The 14,365-nt window shown below is 47.6% G+C and overlaps 1 protein-coding gene across 3 annotated transcripts in view; it reads right to left on the bottom strand.

Annotated features, from left to right (window-relative positions):
• EGFR (epidermal growth factor receptor) overlaps positions 1-14,150 on the bottom strand; it is a 190,633-nt gene extending 176,483 nt beyond the window's left edge. For 2 of the 3 annotated variants that reach the window (XM_060020115.1, XM_060020116.1), the window contains exon 1: positions 13,928-14,150. In XM_060020115.1, the coding sequence (XP_059876098.1) occupies positions 13,928-14,015 (88 nt within the window). In that variant the 5' untranslated portion in view covers positions 14,016-14,150. Of the gene's footprint in view, positions 1-12,938 lie in introns of all 3 variants that reach the window. The other variant, XM_060020118.1, reaches the window with a different exon arrangement.
• Positions 14,151-14,365: the final 215 nt, after the last annotated feature.

The raw sequence follows: 14,365 nt of genomic DNA, 5'->3' as shown, positions 1-14,365 counted from the left end.
ACTGATTCTCTCAAACGTTATCTAGGGAAGGTACAGCAGTTTACTTCCTTAATCCTAACTTTCCTAACTGCACGTTTTCTTTTCTCCCATGCTTTAAAAAACAACAACAAAAAAGAGCTAACCATAAAGCTAATTTTCTCAGAAAATAAATGTTTGTTTCCCAAAGGCTTACGTGTCAGGAGCGCTCACTGCTTCCCTGTGTGTCCTGCCTGTTTTCAAATGGCCCGCTCGCAGGCAAGCCACATCTTCACGACTGTGCTGTGTGACTCCAAAGAGCTCAAGGATGGCGAGACCTAGCATGAAGGTTAGAACGCCCTTCAACCCAGTTGTAAATCAAGCGTCTCATAAATCTTCTCACTGTTTAAAGCAGCTACGCTGCTAACAATGCCTATGAGATGAATTATCGCCTTTGGACTGTTAGCTTTTCCATTTTTGGTGTTTCTTGCAGCAAAAGCAATTTATTTTTACTCACAGATTTAAAACAACTTTAAAAATAACTTTTATATGCTGCTGCTAGGAAATAGCAAGTCTCTAGCATGTTCATTCATGACCAATCTGTTATCTTGCAAATTCAAAAACAATCATAAATAAAATGATAGATAGATAGATAGATAATTGGTACATTTTCCTGGTCCCACAAGAGCACCTGCAGGTCTTAGTACAAACTTGGTAAAGAATCGGAAAGCGAAGGAAGTTCTGAGGCTGATGCCACAGATAAAGGCAGCGGCCCCCGGGCAGGACATGCTGCAGCTCAGGACCCACCACAAGTGCACTAAGCACTACCTGAAACAGCTTAATTTCAGATCAAATAATAATTGAAAGGGGGAATACAGACCCATTTTTTTCTTTCTTTAGAAACTGAACTGTGGCTGAAAGGGCCAAGGGCTCCCGGCAGGGCATCTGTCCAGGGGACCATGAAGACATAAAGGCAGGGGAAACGTGTGTGGCCATCACTGCCATGTGCGCTGCAGTGATGAAAGGAGGGTGAGCAGGCCAAACGGACGAGAAATGGGCCTTCACAGTGGCTGTAATCAAAGTGCTGATGTGAAAACAGCACAGGAACAAATCATCAGGTTGTACAATGAAATCAGCAGCATTTTGAAAACTGGCCCAGGGCCGTACAGGAGCAAACAGCAACAATGCTCTTCCGAGGGAAACTGAGGCCCTGACTGGGTCCACTGAGCCTTCCCTGCCTGGACCCCATGGCCTCCTGAGGATCCCGAGCCAGGGTGGGCATCTGGGGCAGAGACCTACAGCTGCTGAGGACGCCGGCTCTCGGGCAGGGGGCCAGGGCCACGCTGCCTGGGTGGATGAGCTCCGTAAGCGATGTGGCGTTGCCCCACCCCAGGTTCCCCATCGACAACAGGGATCATAAAGGTCGTGGTGAGGGTTAGAGGTCAGAGTGCAAGTCAGCGGCGCTTCACACAGTGATAACAGTGAGCTCTTCTGGAATGGACTCCATCCTCTGAACAAACCATTTGCTTTCATCCTCTGGGCAGCCCCAGGAGATAAGCACCATTACTGTCTCCATGCTACAGATGGGGAAAACGGGACTTATGGGGTTACTCAACTTGGCCAACGTGCCCAGCAACCACGGGGAGACTGACCCAGACCCCACACCTTCCCGTGAGTGTGCAGGAGGCAGAGCCTCAGTCAGTAACTTTTGCCCAGAAAAAGAACCACACAGCAGATCTAGAGATTTTCTGATATATTCCTTGTTTTGTATATTTATAGTTTAGTCCCATGTACACATTTGATTTGTCCTGTTTACAAAAAATTGAACATCAAACAGATGATAGCGATAATAATAGTAACGAATAATAACAAACGTTATGATTGCCTTTTCTAGCATGAAAAAGTCATCCGTCAAATGTTGGTGATGACTAGTCTTAGAATCGCTGGTCGCATGCATTCTTTAGCTTACTATAATAACGTTTCTATACCAACTAGTGGGCACAGAAAATTGATAAGCGACCAGAAGCATCTGCGGCAAAATGACACCACCAACACAGCGAGGACAGTCACAGGCGGCCAGAGGGCAGTGGTCGCACATCTCTGGAGGTGGTACACACGTGCCGCTGACCTGCAAACGTCCCAGCCGCGTGTCAGGATGCACACGACTCCCACCTGTCAGGGCCAGCCAGGACACACCAGGAGGCAGAGGTGTGTGCACGCGGAGGTCTACGCAGAAAGAAACTTCACCGATCAAACGCTGAGGAAACTCATCTGCAGACACGCTCTTCCCACCTCACCGCACGAAGCCACTTCCTCAGACAGAGACGGGCTTCATCATCCCACCCTCTCCCCATCTCTGAGAGACACTGCTGAGTTGGCATTGTGATGGCTCATTTCAAAACCACTGGGTGTTAATTTATTATCATCTGTTACTTTTAAAGCTCCTTTTAAACTCAGCCCATGCCTTTTCTGGCTCGACAGAACGCCTCGTGAACAGGACATGTGACGGTCATGAGATCAGGACTGCGTACTGTTATTACATTACGTGGTACCCAGTGGTTCTCTCTTAATTAAAAAGCAACCTTGTACATAGTGTCCAAAAGTCACCCAGCCTGTGAAACTTCAACAAACATGCACTCAGCATCCCTGCGCTCACCACCGTTGCATTGCACCGTGGTTGCCACCTCGGTCCACCTCTCCCTTGTCACCTAGATGAGAGGATGCAAGCCTAGAAGGAGAATAAAGTCCAACGTCTCCCCAAAATGAAGTCCAAGGAAGAAAGAAAAAATGCCACAGAAGAACGCACTTCTGAGAACTGTCCCCACCGTGGCATCAAACACCCCATTCTCATTGGCTCCTAGGATGGTTTAGACCTTGAATTTTCGACTGCTTCTTTCCCTGGCTATAGTTTGAATGTTTTGTTTCTGCAACTGGGCAACATTATGACTATTTAGTAGCCGTTGCTCAACCTAAAAAGCTAGCTTTTCTAGCCAAGACTTTAAGGACAATCCCTATGTCACGAGGGAACATGGACTCAGGTACCCACCCAAGTCCTCCATCAACCTGGGGCTTTCTCACTTAATGCCCTCCCCCAGCCGGAGACATCATTAAATTTGCATTTAAACAAGAGAAAGTCTCTGGAGGCTGAAAGTGAAGTGAAAATCTGAGCAACTCATCTGACTCTTTACGTTGTCCCGTTTCATCAAATTGCTTAACTGTCTGTTCTGCCTTGGCTGGGAAGACTTTGCTGATTGAAAGTGAAATGGCATAGCTTTTGCCCAAGTAACTTTTGCAAGACTTAGAGGCTCAGTTACTAGAGTGGCCCTGAAATCCATATATTAGCTGCCTGTTCACTGTAAGGGTCTAGGCCATCTCAGGCTGCAAAAATCACGTTCTCAGTGACAGCCCCTACACCTGAGTACACAGGCTGCACTGCAGATCAGTTAGTCAGCCTACAGGGACCTCCCTGGTGGTCCAGTGAGTAAGAATCCGCGCTCCCAATGCAGGGGGCCTGGGTTCGATCCCTGGACAGGGAACTAGATCCCACACGCATGCCGCAACTAAAAAGTCTGCATGCCACAACTAAACATGCTGCAACTAAGACCCGGCACAGCCTAAATAAATATTAAAAAGTAAAAAAAAAGTATTCAGCTTACATACAGAATTTTCCCTATTTCACTTGATAATTATGAAATATAAACATGCTCTTGGGGAATTTCTGCTGGAGTACTAAAAGTTTCCACTATGTTAGGAATAAACAATAACTGAAAAAGGCTCTTTCCTTTGTAATGGAGGAGAATGAACACTGTATCTGGAAATTCTTTGAGGAAAGGTGTCTCTCCATCAATGAGGGGCCCACCCACCGTCATGTTCCTTGTTCCATCCATTTAACCGACAAAGCTCCTCAAAGCGGGGCAGCTTCATTTTTGTAATACATTCTCCTTAAGTCCACACTTCCAAGGATGATACTTGCCAGAATGGCTTTGTCTAAAGGGTATGACGTAGACGTGAGCATCCCTGGAGAGCACACTGTTTGTTAAGTGTGTCTCTTTTCATCATAGCTGTTTACACACCCTAATGAACTGAAGTATGTGCTTCATTTAAATCACAGAATACGATTCTTTGCACAACTGTGTAAGTAAATTAGCACACTTTGCCACACGCATTGTGAACTGACCCAACTGCTACATCAAGGTGCTTTCTCCCCTGATTTTTTCTTCAAGTATTTACAGGTCTGGCAAATTTACATAAGCTTACGACTCTTTAAAATAAAGTTATACTTTTAATTTCTAAAGTAAATGTCTTCAAGGCTCATAAGTTCAATGCCTGTATCTTATGCAACAGGCTATTACAACACATATATAAGAGAAAACTCTCCAAAAATACTTCACAACAAGAGGAAAAGTGGGAAAGGAACAATACAGAGCAGGAATTGTGAGGGGCATTAAAGACAAGTAATAGATGTATAACAGAAATGTTGAGGAATGCTCTATGTTAGTTTTTTGATTCACAAGCAGGACTAAAAATGATAGGAAGCGTCAACAGCGAAGAACCAGGGACGTCTCAGAGGAGGGGTAAGGAGAGTGTGTGGGACATCTGACACGGGTGACAGTGTGTCACCCGTGTCAGATGTGTCACCTGTGTCAGATGTGTCACCCGTGTCAGATGTGTCACAGGTGTCACCCGTGTCAGATGTGTCACAGGTGTCAGATGCATCACCCGTGTGACAGGTGTCATATGTGTCACCCGTGTCAGATGTGTCAAAAGTGTCAGATGTGTCAACCATGTCAGATGTGTCACCCATGTCAGATGCATCACCCGTGTCAGATGCGTCACCTGTGTCAGATGTGTCACCTGTGTAAGATGCGTCACCCGTGTCAGATATGTCACAGGTGTCAGATGCGTCACCCATGTCAGATGTGTCACCTGTGTCAGATGCGTCACCCGTGTCACCCGTATCAGATGTGTCACCCATGTCAGATGCGTCACCTGTGTCAGATGTGTCACAGGTGTCAGATGCATCACCCATGTCACATGCATCACCCATGTCAGATGCGTCACCCGTGTCACCCGTATCAGATGTGTCACCTGTGTCAGATGTGTCACACATGTCGGGAGACAGCATGTTTTGTGAAGCAGGAAAAGCTCTCGGCACCTAAGTGTTGACTAGCCCAGTAACCATGGGCAAACTGCAGAACCCCTGTGAGCCTGGGTCCCGCACCTTCAAATGTGGATAATTATCTTCATCCCGTTGGGTTGTTGGGAGCCTAGGAAAGATGGATATTAAGGCATTTTGTAAACTGTGAAGTGATGTATAAATGCAAGGTGTTATTATTATTATTATGACATCAATGTTTTAGCATCTAAATTATAGGGACAATACGTTTATTATCGACATCTTTAAATATATATCTTGCATGCATTTAGATTTGCTTTTAATTTCATAGACAGTTCCAGCTGGCAGGAGGCTCAGAACCATCTGGTTTAGTTGTTTTTTGGAAGTTGAAAGTAGGAAGGTAGATTCTAATCTGTTTTCTCTTCCTATTGTAACTAACAACAGATTACTGGGGGGAAAATACATTAAGCTACATACTAAGGAAAACTTTAGCAACACCACTTTTAAGGAATGATACAAGAATATGCTTATTTGTACAAAAAAATCATAAATACTGAATGTCTTTGATACTTTCTAACTTAAAAAAAATTACATAGTGTATTATTGCAGTCACTCCTCAAAGTTTTTCACTGCAATCTTTTGTCGAAGTTTTCTTTCTCTGCAAACGCTTATTCATAACAACTTCCAAAAAGAGGGAAAGAGAGAAAGGGAGGAGGAAAGGAAGGACGCAAACAGGGCAAGGGAGGGAGGACAGATTAAGGTAATACATTATTCTCACTCATAAATATGTTCCATGCATAAAGTCTATTAAAGTATCAGGAAATGGCAAGAGAAGGAAATCAGGAAGTGACAGTAAGGAAAGGTTTCTGATTCTCTATTAACTCTGTAGCAAATCAAAGCCAAGAAAAAGTTCTGAAATGCATTGTATTTAAAAATCAATACCTTAAATACCAACAGGTGATACAATAATGCTTCGACTAGACTACCACCTTTTGCTTTTCTGTCATTCATCTGGACTTAATCAAAAGTAGTGGGGTGTTTTTTTCTTGTGAAAAGAGGCGATAATTTTTTAACTTTCTAATATTATGTTAAAGTATACTTTAGTTAAAAAAAAAAGAAAGGATCTTACAAGTTAGTACTGGAAGAAACTTAAAATAGTTTATCTTGTTCAGCACAGTTTTAGCCATCTACTCTAGCTTATGATGCATACGAATGAACTAAGAGATACTGCGTAAATGCAGAAGGGGGATGGCGATAAAATCTCCCTACAGACTTCAGGTATTCCACATGTGCTGGTAAATAAGTAAAACCAGGTTTCTGATATAAAAAAAATTTTTTTGCAAAACTTTCCGAAATCCCATTTACAATTATAAGAGATTTCTGGGAACACTTGCCTGTCCTTAAGGACTTGCACAGATTCAATAAATGATCTGTTTTTATTCCAGACACTAAAGTAGAGATGAATTTATGACTGAGGGCAAAGAAACTAAAGCATGCAGTTTTTCACATACATTCAGTTTGTCAAACTGAGAGACTATATGCAATGCATCAGTTTTCTCCAAAACCTAGAGTAAAAGAAAGGAACTTCAGCAAGTGGTCATAATGAGAGCATGTGCAAAGGACTACAACTGCTAAGGCCATCATGACATCATCTACCATGTGCAGGCCTGCACGTCCATAGCAGTAAAACCTTCAGGTATCACATTTCTGCGATCAAAATAAAATCCTTCAGAAATGCTCTTACAACAACTGCTAAGTAAACAGTGGTCTAGAACCACTTCCATATTTCCTTCCACTTAAAGGCAGGCATGAGTGCACAAGGGAGCTATTCGCAGTCATTAATCCCCTGTTCCAAATCTGCCTGGTTGTTTCCAAATGAGCTCTGCCAATAAACAGGTAGACCTGTGCAATTTTCAACAGTGAATCAGGAAATAGATGTCTTCTAATTCGTAAGTGATAGTGGCTCGACTAATCTGAGAGATTTTCTGAGTTCAATGTGATGCAACATGTGTTTATGGTGTCTAGAATTATGCAGACTTTTGTTGCCATTTTCTCCTTGCTTTCTGTAGTAGGAGTTAAATAAAGGATCGGACAAAGTCATTTTTCTTATTCACGACAAGTTTTAGGGACAAATCTTGCTATTGGGGAGAATGTTAAAACTATGAACTATAATCCAGATTCTAGTTCAATCCTTCATATCTGGTTAATTTTTAAGAAGATGACCAGATGACCATTTTATTTTTTAAATATAAAATGTGTCAGCTCTCGGGCACTTTACTTTTGACATTGTAAGTTTCCTTATGCTCATTCAGAAAAGGAAGCAGGAAATGCCAAAGGCTTCACCTGTGCATTTATGAAGTGGCCAGCCATGGCGGGCCTGCTGCAGGACTACCAGCCACAGTATCATCTCTCTCTTTTCCCTTCGCATGGAGACCAGACAAAAACCTCATTCTCTGAGCTCCAGCTAAATGTCCTCTTGCTGAGACACTGCCGCTGTCCCAGAGATAGACGCAGCCCCTTTTCTGGGCTCCCACCGAAACCCCCATCACGTCTATCATGAGACGTTGTGCTACACGTGCCCCTCCCCCAGCTCAGCCCTGCAAACTGTGTATCCAGTAAGGCCGAGCACAGTTCCTGCGTTCCTCGAGTGTGTACCCAGAACCCAGCTCGAGGCCTGCGGGCAGCATGTTAGCAGTTCTCGAACCCTGGCCCCAACCCCCAGTACCTTATTCAGAGGTCCGGGCTGGGGATTCAGGAATGTGCATTTCTCTTAAGTTCAAGGCGCTACTACTTCTGTCTTGGGACATACTCTGAGAGCCACTGTAGTAGACTTCTCATGTATCAATTCATGAAAAAAATGCAACTCAGAGACTCATTTATTAACGAAATATAAACCAGCCCCTCACTCCTGAGGAAGCTGATGTAATGAGTAAAACATGGGAATCCGAGAACAAAGACAAAATTTCTTCTCTGCTGCAAGCTATACACACCACTTACTCCACTCATCACAACCCCCTAGGGAGTTTTCAGAAGTATGTGCCGGTGTTCCATCCTCCAGAAATTTTGACTGGCCTGGCCTAGGGCGCAGCAAGGCATCCTCTTTTTCAGAAGCTCCTTGGTGATTCTAAGGAATGTTCAAAGTGGAAAGGCTGCTGTGTTTTTTAAAAAAGGAGTCACCTCCTGGTCTTTTTGGTTCAGTCACTAACGTACAAAACCAAGTAATCTGATGCTGTCCTAAATAAGACGCGGCGGATTCCCATCTGAGGATGTGCAGTGCTACACAAATACAATTCCCACCGTACTTCGATGCACGATATATTATTCATCAGTTGCTGATAACCGCCCCGGTCAGGCTGCTCACCATAGCAGCCTAGTCCGAAAAGCAGCTGGTGATCTACAACCTGGCCAGGCTCAGTATGGACGGTGACAGTGAGCATAAAGCAGGCTGGGGCGAGCTGTCCTACAGCCAAAGACAATGCCTGCAATTGAAACGTCTAATAAAACAACAATTCAAGGCCACACGGCTCCCTTGGGCTCCGGACCCGTATGCTCTACTGCCTCCTGGACTTTTCCCATCTGAGTGCTGCAAATCCCACCCATCAACTCCATCCCGCCTGGAGCGTTTGCAGCCTCCGTGAACGGATTTACATCTGTCCAGGCTTCCGGGTCAGAAGCCTGTGTGGCATCCTGGGATTCTCCATTTCTTACACTCGTTACACACAGTTATCCATCAGTTCTACCTCCAGATCTGCCCGAGTCTCTTGTTCTGCAACCTCACTGGTCCTGCGACATCATTTCACCTGCAGGAGTCACCCATCTCCCTAGTGCTACCGTTGCCCCTATAATCCATCCCCCACAATCCTGCTAGAGTCATTTTTCCGAAACACCAAACACGTCATGCCCGTTCCTAGCTTCGAACTCCACGGTGCCCCTCCCTTCACACATAGCTCCCCGCGAACTGGAGGCTCGGCAGCGCTCCCTTCCCCTCCCATCACGCTGAATCACCAGGGCTCTTCAGGACTTTGCCACTCTTGGCACTTCTCTCGGAATGCCCTTCACATCATACATCATAGTCTCTGGGGAAATACCCATAGCTCTTTGCAGGCTCAAATGAGTAATCCCTTCCATTTGGGGCTATACCTGGCCCCCTCTCCAGGTAGAATTCAAAGCAAGGACTAAATACCAGAAGACTTCTTTATCCTGCATGGAATTCTATCATCGCTTCTGTGACATCTTCACACTTGGTATCTATAGATCTCTCTTCCCATACTTGACGTCTAGACACTTAAGGGCAAGTATCCAGTCAGATTCATTCCTAGAGTTCAAAATGGGGATGGAGCAGCACAAACTGTCACCATGGCTCGAACATAAAGAAAAAAAGCAAATAAAAGCCAAGGCTGTAATACACAGCAATACTCATCCTTTTATTCGAAGGAAGAACAACAGTGGTTAACTTATGTAATAATAATTAAATAAACGCAATTAAATGAACTAAATCAAGGCCATGTTTGCTGGCCCCCTAGTAACAGGTGCAATTGTGGCTATAACAAGAACTGTGTACAAGGCATTCTCACCTAACCCTGAGTCCACTCAATTGCAATTTGAGACTCTTGATAATGACGAGTTCCAGATAGAGCCAGAAAAGATACTTGGACTCTGGGTTTTTCCATGAGAACCCACCAAAATGGGATATAATGTGGGGCAGAGAAGGAAACTCTACCCCACACTCAAGCTTTCACAGACGACTTTCTTAAGCAAAAGCTGCTGAAATTTGGTAGGAGTAAAGTTTACTTTAAGCATATGCAACTCACAGATGCTCAGTCAGCAGGGTCAGACATTTGATCCTATACTTCGGCGTCTTCGGAGATTAAAATGTCAAATCCAGTTCTTAGCTTCTAATGAGGCTAAGAAAACAAGCCACCACTGCTCGCCGGCCCCAGCTACCCCTCCTGCCCCAGCTGGCTCAGGGAACTTTCTAGACAACTGAATCGAGTGTTTCTATCTAAACCTGTTGCAAGGAAGCTGGACCTGATGACTCTGAAAATGTGAAAATTTCCGTCAAACCGGTTATTTGGCATAAGTCTCAAAGCCTGGATCCTTGCCCGAATTCAAGCTCACCTGCTTACGCCCATGGGCTGGATGGCAGACTATCCTTAGATGCTGTGCAAAGAGATGACTGTTGGAATTTTCTCAGAAAAGACAAGCTTTTAGAAGGGAGATGAAAAAGAAGGTATGGGCAGAAGCTCTGATGCAAACGGGAATGACCTACGAGAATAAGCTAAGATGTAAGTTCTGTTCCATGTGTGTGGATGGTTCAGAAATAAGCCAGTAATAATTAACTGAGACCAAAAATGTTTCTTATCATAATTTTGAATGTCCACAAGTGACAGAAGAAAACAAAAATGGGATTTGTTCAGCAGAAATCTGAGGGGCATAATATAATTTTTCAATTGTGTCCACAAGGAAACAACACATGGGTGAGCCATGTTCTAGAACTTGGACCTTTTCTCAAAACATACCTCTGTTGGTAAAACCATAAGCCCGTTTCTACTATACTGAGTCCAAATGAAAACACAAACACACACACAAGCACAACTTTCACAGCAAGCCACAGGGCGAGTGCCAGCCGATTTCTTAGGTGTCCTTCAACAAGCCGTGTGTCCGCAACACTCTGATCCTGCCCCCGTATCAGCGCTTGGGGCACCGGCATGGGGCTATCTTCTCTTAAACACCATGATCATCAATTTAATGTTAGAGCTGGCTTGCCACTCCTGTCAAGAAAGTTTCAGACACTAGCTGCTGGTCCTGGAGCTTTGATCAACGGAAAAACAAAGAGTATTTTCTTTTCAAACAGGGCAGAATTCTTCCTCTTTACTGACACTACCTCTAAAAGCACTTTAAAACATGTTAGTGCCATCCCATGGACCAAGTCTAATTACACAGCACAATGGATTCTGGCAACCGCCTTCTTCAAACTTCAGAATAAGTTTCTGAAAATCTATGGACTATAAAACTAAACATATGAAGTCTGAAATGGCAGTCCAAAGCCGATGGGAGCTATCAGCCTGTTGCTGCTAGCTACCCGGGTGTGGACAGATGACAGACACACAGACACTGGTCTCCTTTTCAGATCTGAAAAGCAATCCACTAATACTTAATTAGTGGCCCAAAGAACCACTCTGGAAGCAACAACAGAAACCATTAAGATTACCCCTGCCCAGGAGTCTCGGGAGTCCCTGGCACATTCTGTGCACTCCATAAATATTTGTTGAATTGAGCAATGAGGGCTCAAGGACCTGGAGCTGGCAAGGGACATGTCCACCTTCACACAGAGTGGGAATAAGGACACAGGCTCCTGGCCTCCAGGCCAGTACTGAGTGGCAGTCCTCTGGTCTCCTTAGAGGAAGGAGGGTTCACTCTGGATACAATTTGGAATCCCTGAGTTTGTCCTCTTCAATACAGCCCAGACCTACTGAACCAAGGATGTCCTCAGAGGAGGGGCCAGGCAGGCTGGCTTGGCTGGGAATACCACCCAGGATCACTTCCGGAGTAGCGCCTTCACCTTTCCGTTTTGCAAGAGCAAGGGGCTTGCTCAACATCCGTCCAGCAATCTCCACGGTCACTGCTCACTTGGTGATCGAGCTCCTCCACAAAAGGTGTCTCCTGAGGACGGGCAGCAGGAATCCAGACCACGCGCCAGGTGGGTTCCCCATCCCCGGTCCTCTTCCTCCCCTGCCAGCTTCCTACATCACACACACCAACAGGGCTCCCTTGAAACCAGAACTCACACAGGACAGCACAGGCAGGGGCTGGGGGAAGCCCTGAGTTTGAATCCTGCCTCTTGCTGGCTGTGGGAAAGTCGCTTCTCTGTACCTCAGTTTCCCCATATATAATGAGAGGACCCACCTCGTGTGGTCGATGTAAGGATTAAGAGGACACTTAAAACGGTGTCTGACAGGACCAAGTGCAGGAAGAACAAAACACACCATATCTTAGAACCAAACAAATCTCTCTAAAATGAGTAAATGTTCTAGAACAGAACTGACCAAATTTGATTGATATGGGTCTTTCACACTTTTTGTTAATAATCTGCCCCTTACACTTTGGTCTTTTTATGTTACTTTAACCCAATGACATTGGCCCACCTACTCTCACTATTCTATCCAGGAGGATTCTGTTTTCAACAAACACGGGAGTAACAGGCAAATTAAGTGGTATTTATATATTTCTTAGAAACAAATCGCCAAGCACTAACAGTAGTGTTCAAAGGGCTAACGGCAAGGAGCTGGGAACATTTCTGGAGTGAGAAAAGCGATGCTTTGGAGGCACTCCAAGAGTTTCACTTAAAATAAGGATGGGGTCCCCTTGCCACCTGCCTAGAAGAACCCTATTGTCAACTGATTCAGGCGCAGGACCACAGCCTCCCGGGTTCACAGCATGGAGTAGGGGAGCCCGTCAGTGAAAAGACTAATCCCTTATTACTGAAATCACCCCCACGTCCTCGTTCCCATATTTTTGCAAGACTGTTAAAACTCCAGATGTTCCAAAAGAGCTTTGTAAATGGGCAGGTAATCTCTCCAGAGATTCCACCTCCACTGCCAGTGATTGCCAAACCCAGCTGCCCAACAAAAGCACCGGAGGAGCTTTTTAAAATACAGATGCCAGATCTCACCCCAGCCCAGAGAAATGAGAAAGTCTGCGGGTGGGAGCCACACATCATTTGTTGTGTTTTGTTTTCAAGTCCAAGTGATTCTAATTTGCAACCAAGTTTGGGAACCACTGCTTTATGCCTTAGCGCTCCCACAGCAAAGGCGCTCAGCCCCAAACCCAACTCCCTGTGCCAATGACATCAACAGCAAGTACAGACCTGACTCTCGGAACCCGGGCTGCTCGATCTTGAAATTGTGCAATTAAACCTTCTGAGGCATGTTTCTCGCGTCAAGCGACTTTATGGTCGGTAGTCACGAAGCCAGACTCGCTCATGTTGGGTCTGGGCAGGGCACACATGAACCATGGACATCAATCCTTTTTTTTTTTTTTTTTAGTTAAGTTTAATATTTTGGTTGGCCTAATGTCAAATTCTTCAAAAAGCTAGAAGACACATCCCAAAGAGAAAAATCTCTGGATTTTGAGGAGGAAAGCTTGCTGTGAGTCCTGTTTTGAAACCGCGGGGCCCCGGCCAGGAAGGGTTCCGCCCCTGGGGCGTTCGCACCAGGACCCGGCTGTCGCGCCGAGGCCGGTCCCACCGCTCTGTCCACTCCACCGCGCAGCGCGGACACGCGGCCCAAAGGCTGCAGGTGGGGGCGAGTCTCGGGAGTCCCGGGAAGCCACCACTCACGAGAGCCCACCGTCTGGGAGGGCGCGGACTGCCGGGGGCAGCTCGCGGCGGCAGGGGGGCCGCGGACGGGCCGTGCCGAAGGGAGGGGCGGCCCTCCCAGCCGCGCAGCACAGGTGGCTGGTGTCCGGGACGAGCTCTCAGGGTCAAGGGTGCGCCGGGAGGAGGGCTCGCTGGGTCGGAGAGCCGGCCCGGGGGCGGGGCGCGGGTGCGGAGGGCCGCTCCCGTTCCGGAGGTCCGAGGGGGCGGGATGAACCCCGCGCCTCTCCTCGGCCCCCGGGCCCGGGCTGACTGCTGACGCACGTGCCGGGACGCACCCGCCCCGCACCAAGCGCTCGCCGGGGCTTCCACCCGGCGGAGGACAGGAGAGCGGACGGGAAAGCCACGCTCCGGGCTCCTCGGCCCGCCGCGCCTCGCGCCCGAGGTGCCCCGCCGCCCGGAACCGAGGCGCGCGTTCCTCGGCGGCCCGGCAGAAGCGCGGCCGCCCAGGACGGGAAGGACGGCGGCGCGGGCAGCCTTACCTTTCTTCTCCTCCAGCGCCGGACTCGCCTGGAAGTGCGCGGCCAGCAGCGCCAGGAGCACGGCGCGGCCCGCTTCGGAGCGTCGCATCGCGCCGGGCTCCGCACTCGGTCGGGACGCAGCGGCGGCCGTGCAGGGGGCGCGGGACTCGGCGGCGCGGGGCGGACGGGGCTAACGCGGGGCCGCGGGCGTGCGCACCGAGCCGGGGCGGAGGCTGCGCGCTGCGCCGGCCGCCAGGATGTCTAGCTCTCTGGGGCGGGGGCGGGGGCGCTGGGAGGCCGAGCCGAAGGAGGAGGGACCGGGAGGAGGGGCGGACGGCGCGCCTAGCGGAGGAGGAACCGGCGGGAGGAGCGTCGGCCGGCAGGACAGGGGGAGGCGGACAGCGGCGGCCCCGGGAACCGGGTGCCCGGGGAGGGGGCGTGCGGAGCCGAGCGAGGCCT

The sequence above is a fragment of the Delphinus delphis genome, chromosome 9, assembly GCF_949987515.2.
Source record: "Delphinus delphis chromosome 9, mDelDel1.2, whole genome shotgun sequence".
Lineage (NCBI taxonomy): Eukaryota > Metazoa > Chordata > Mammalia > Artiodactyla > Delphinidae > Delphinus > Delphinus delphis.
This window is presented reverse-complemented; position numbering and strand designations above follow the sequence as displayed.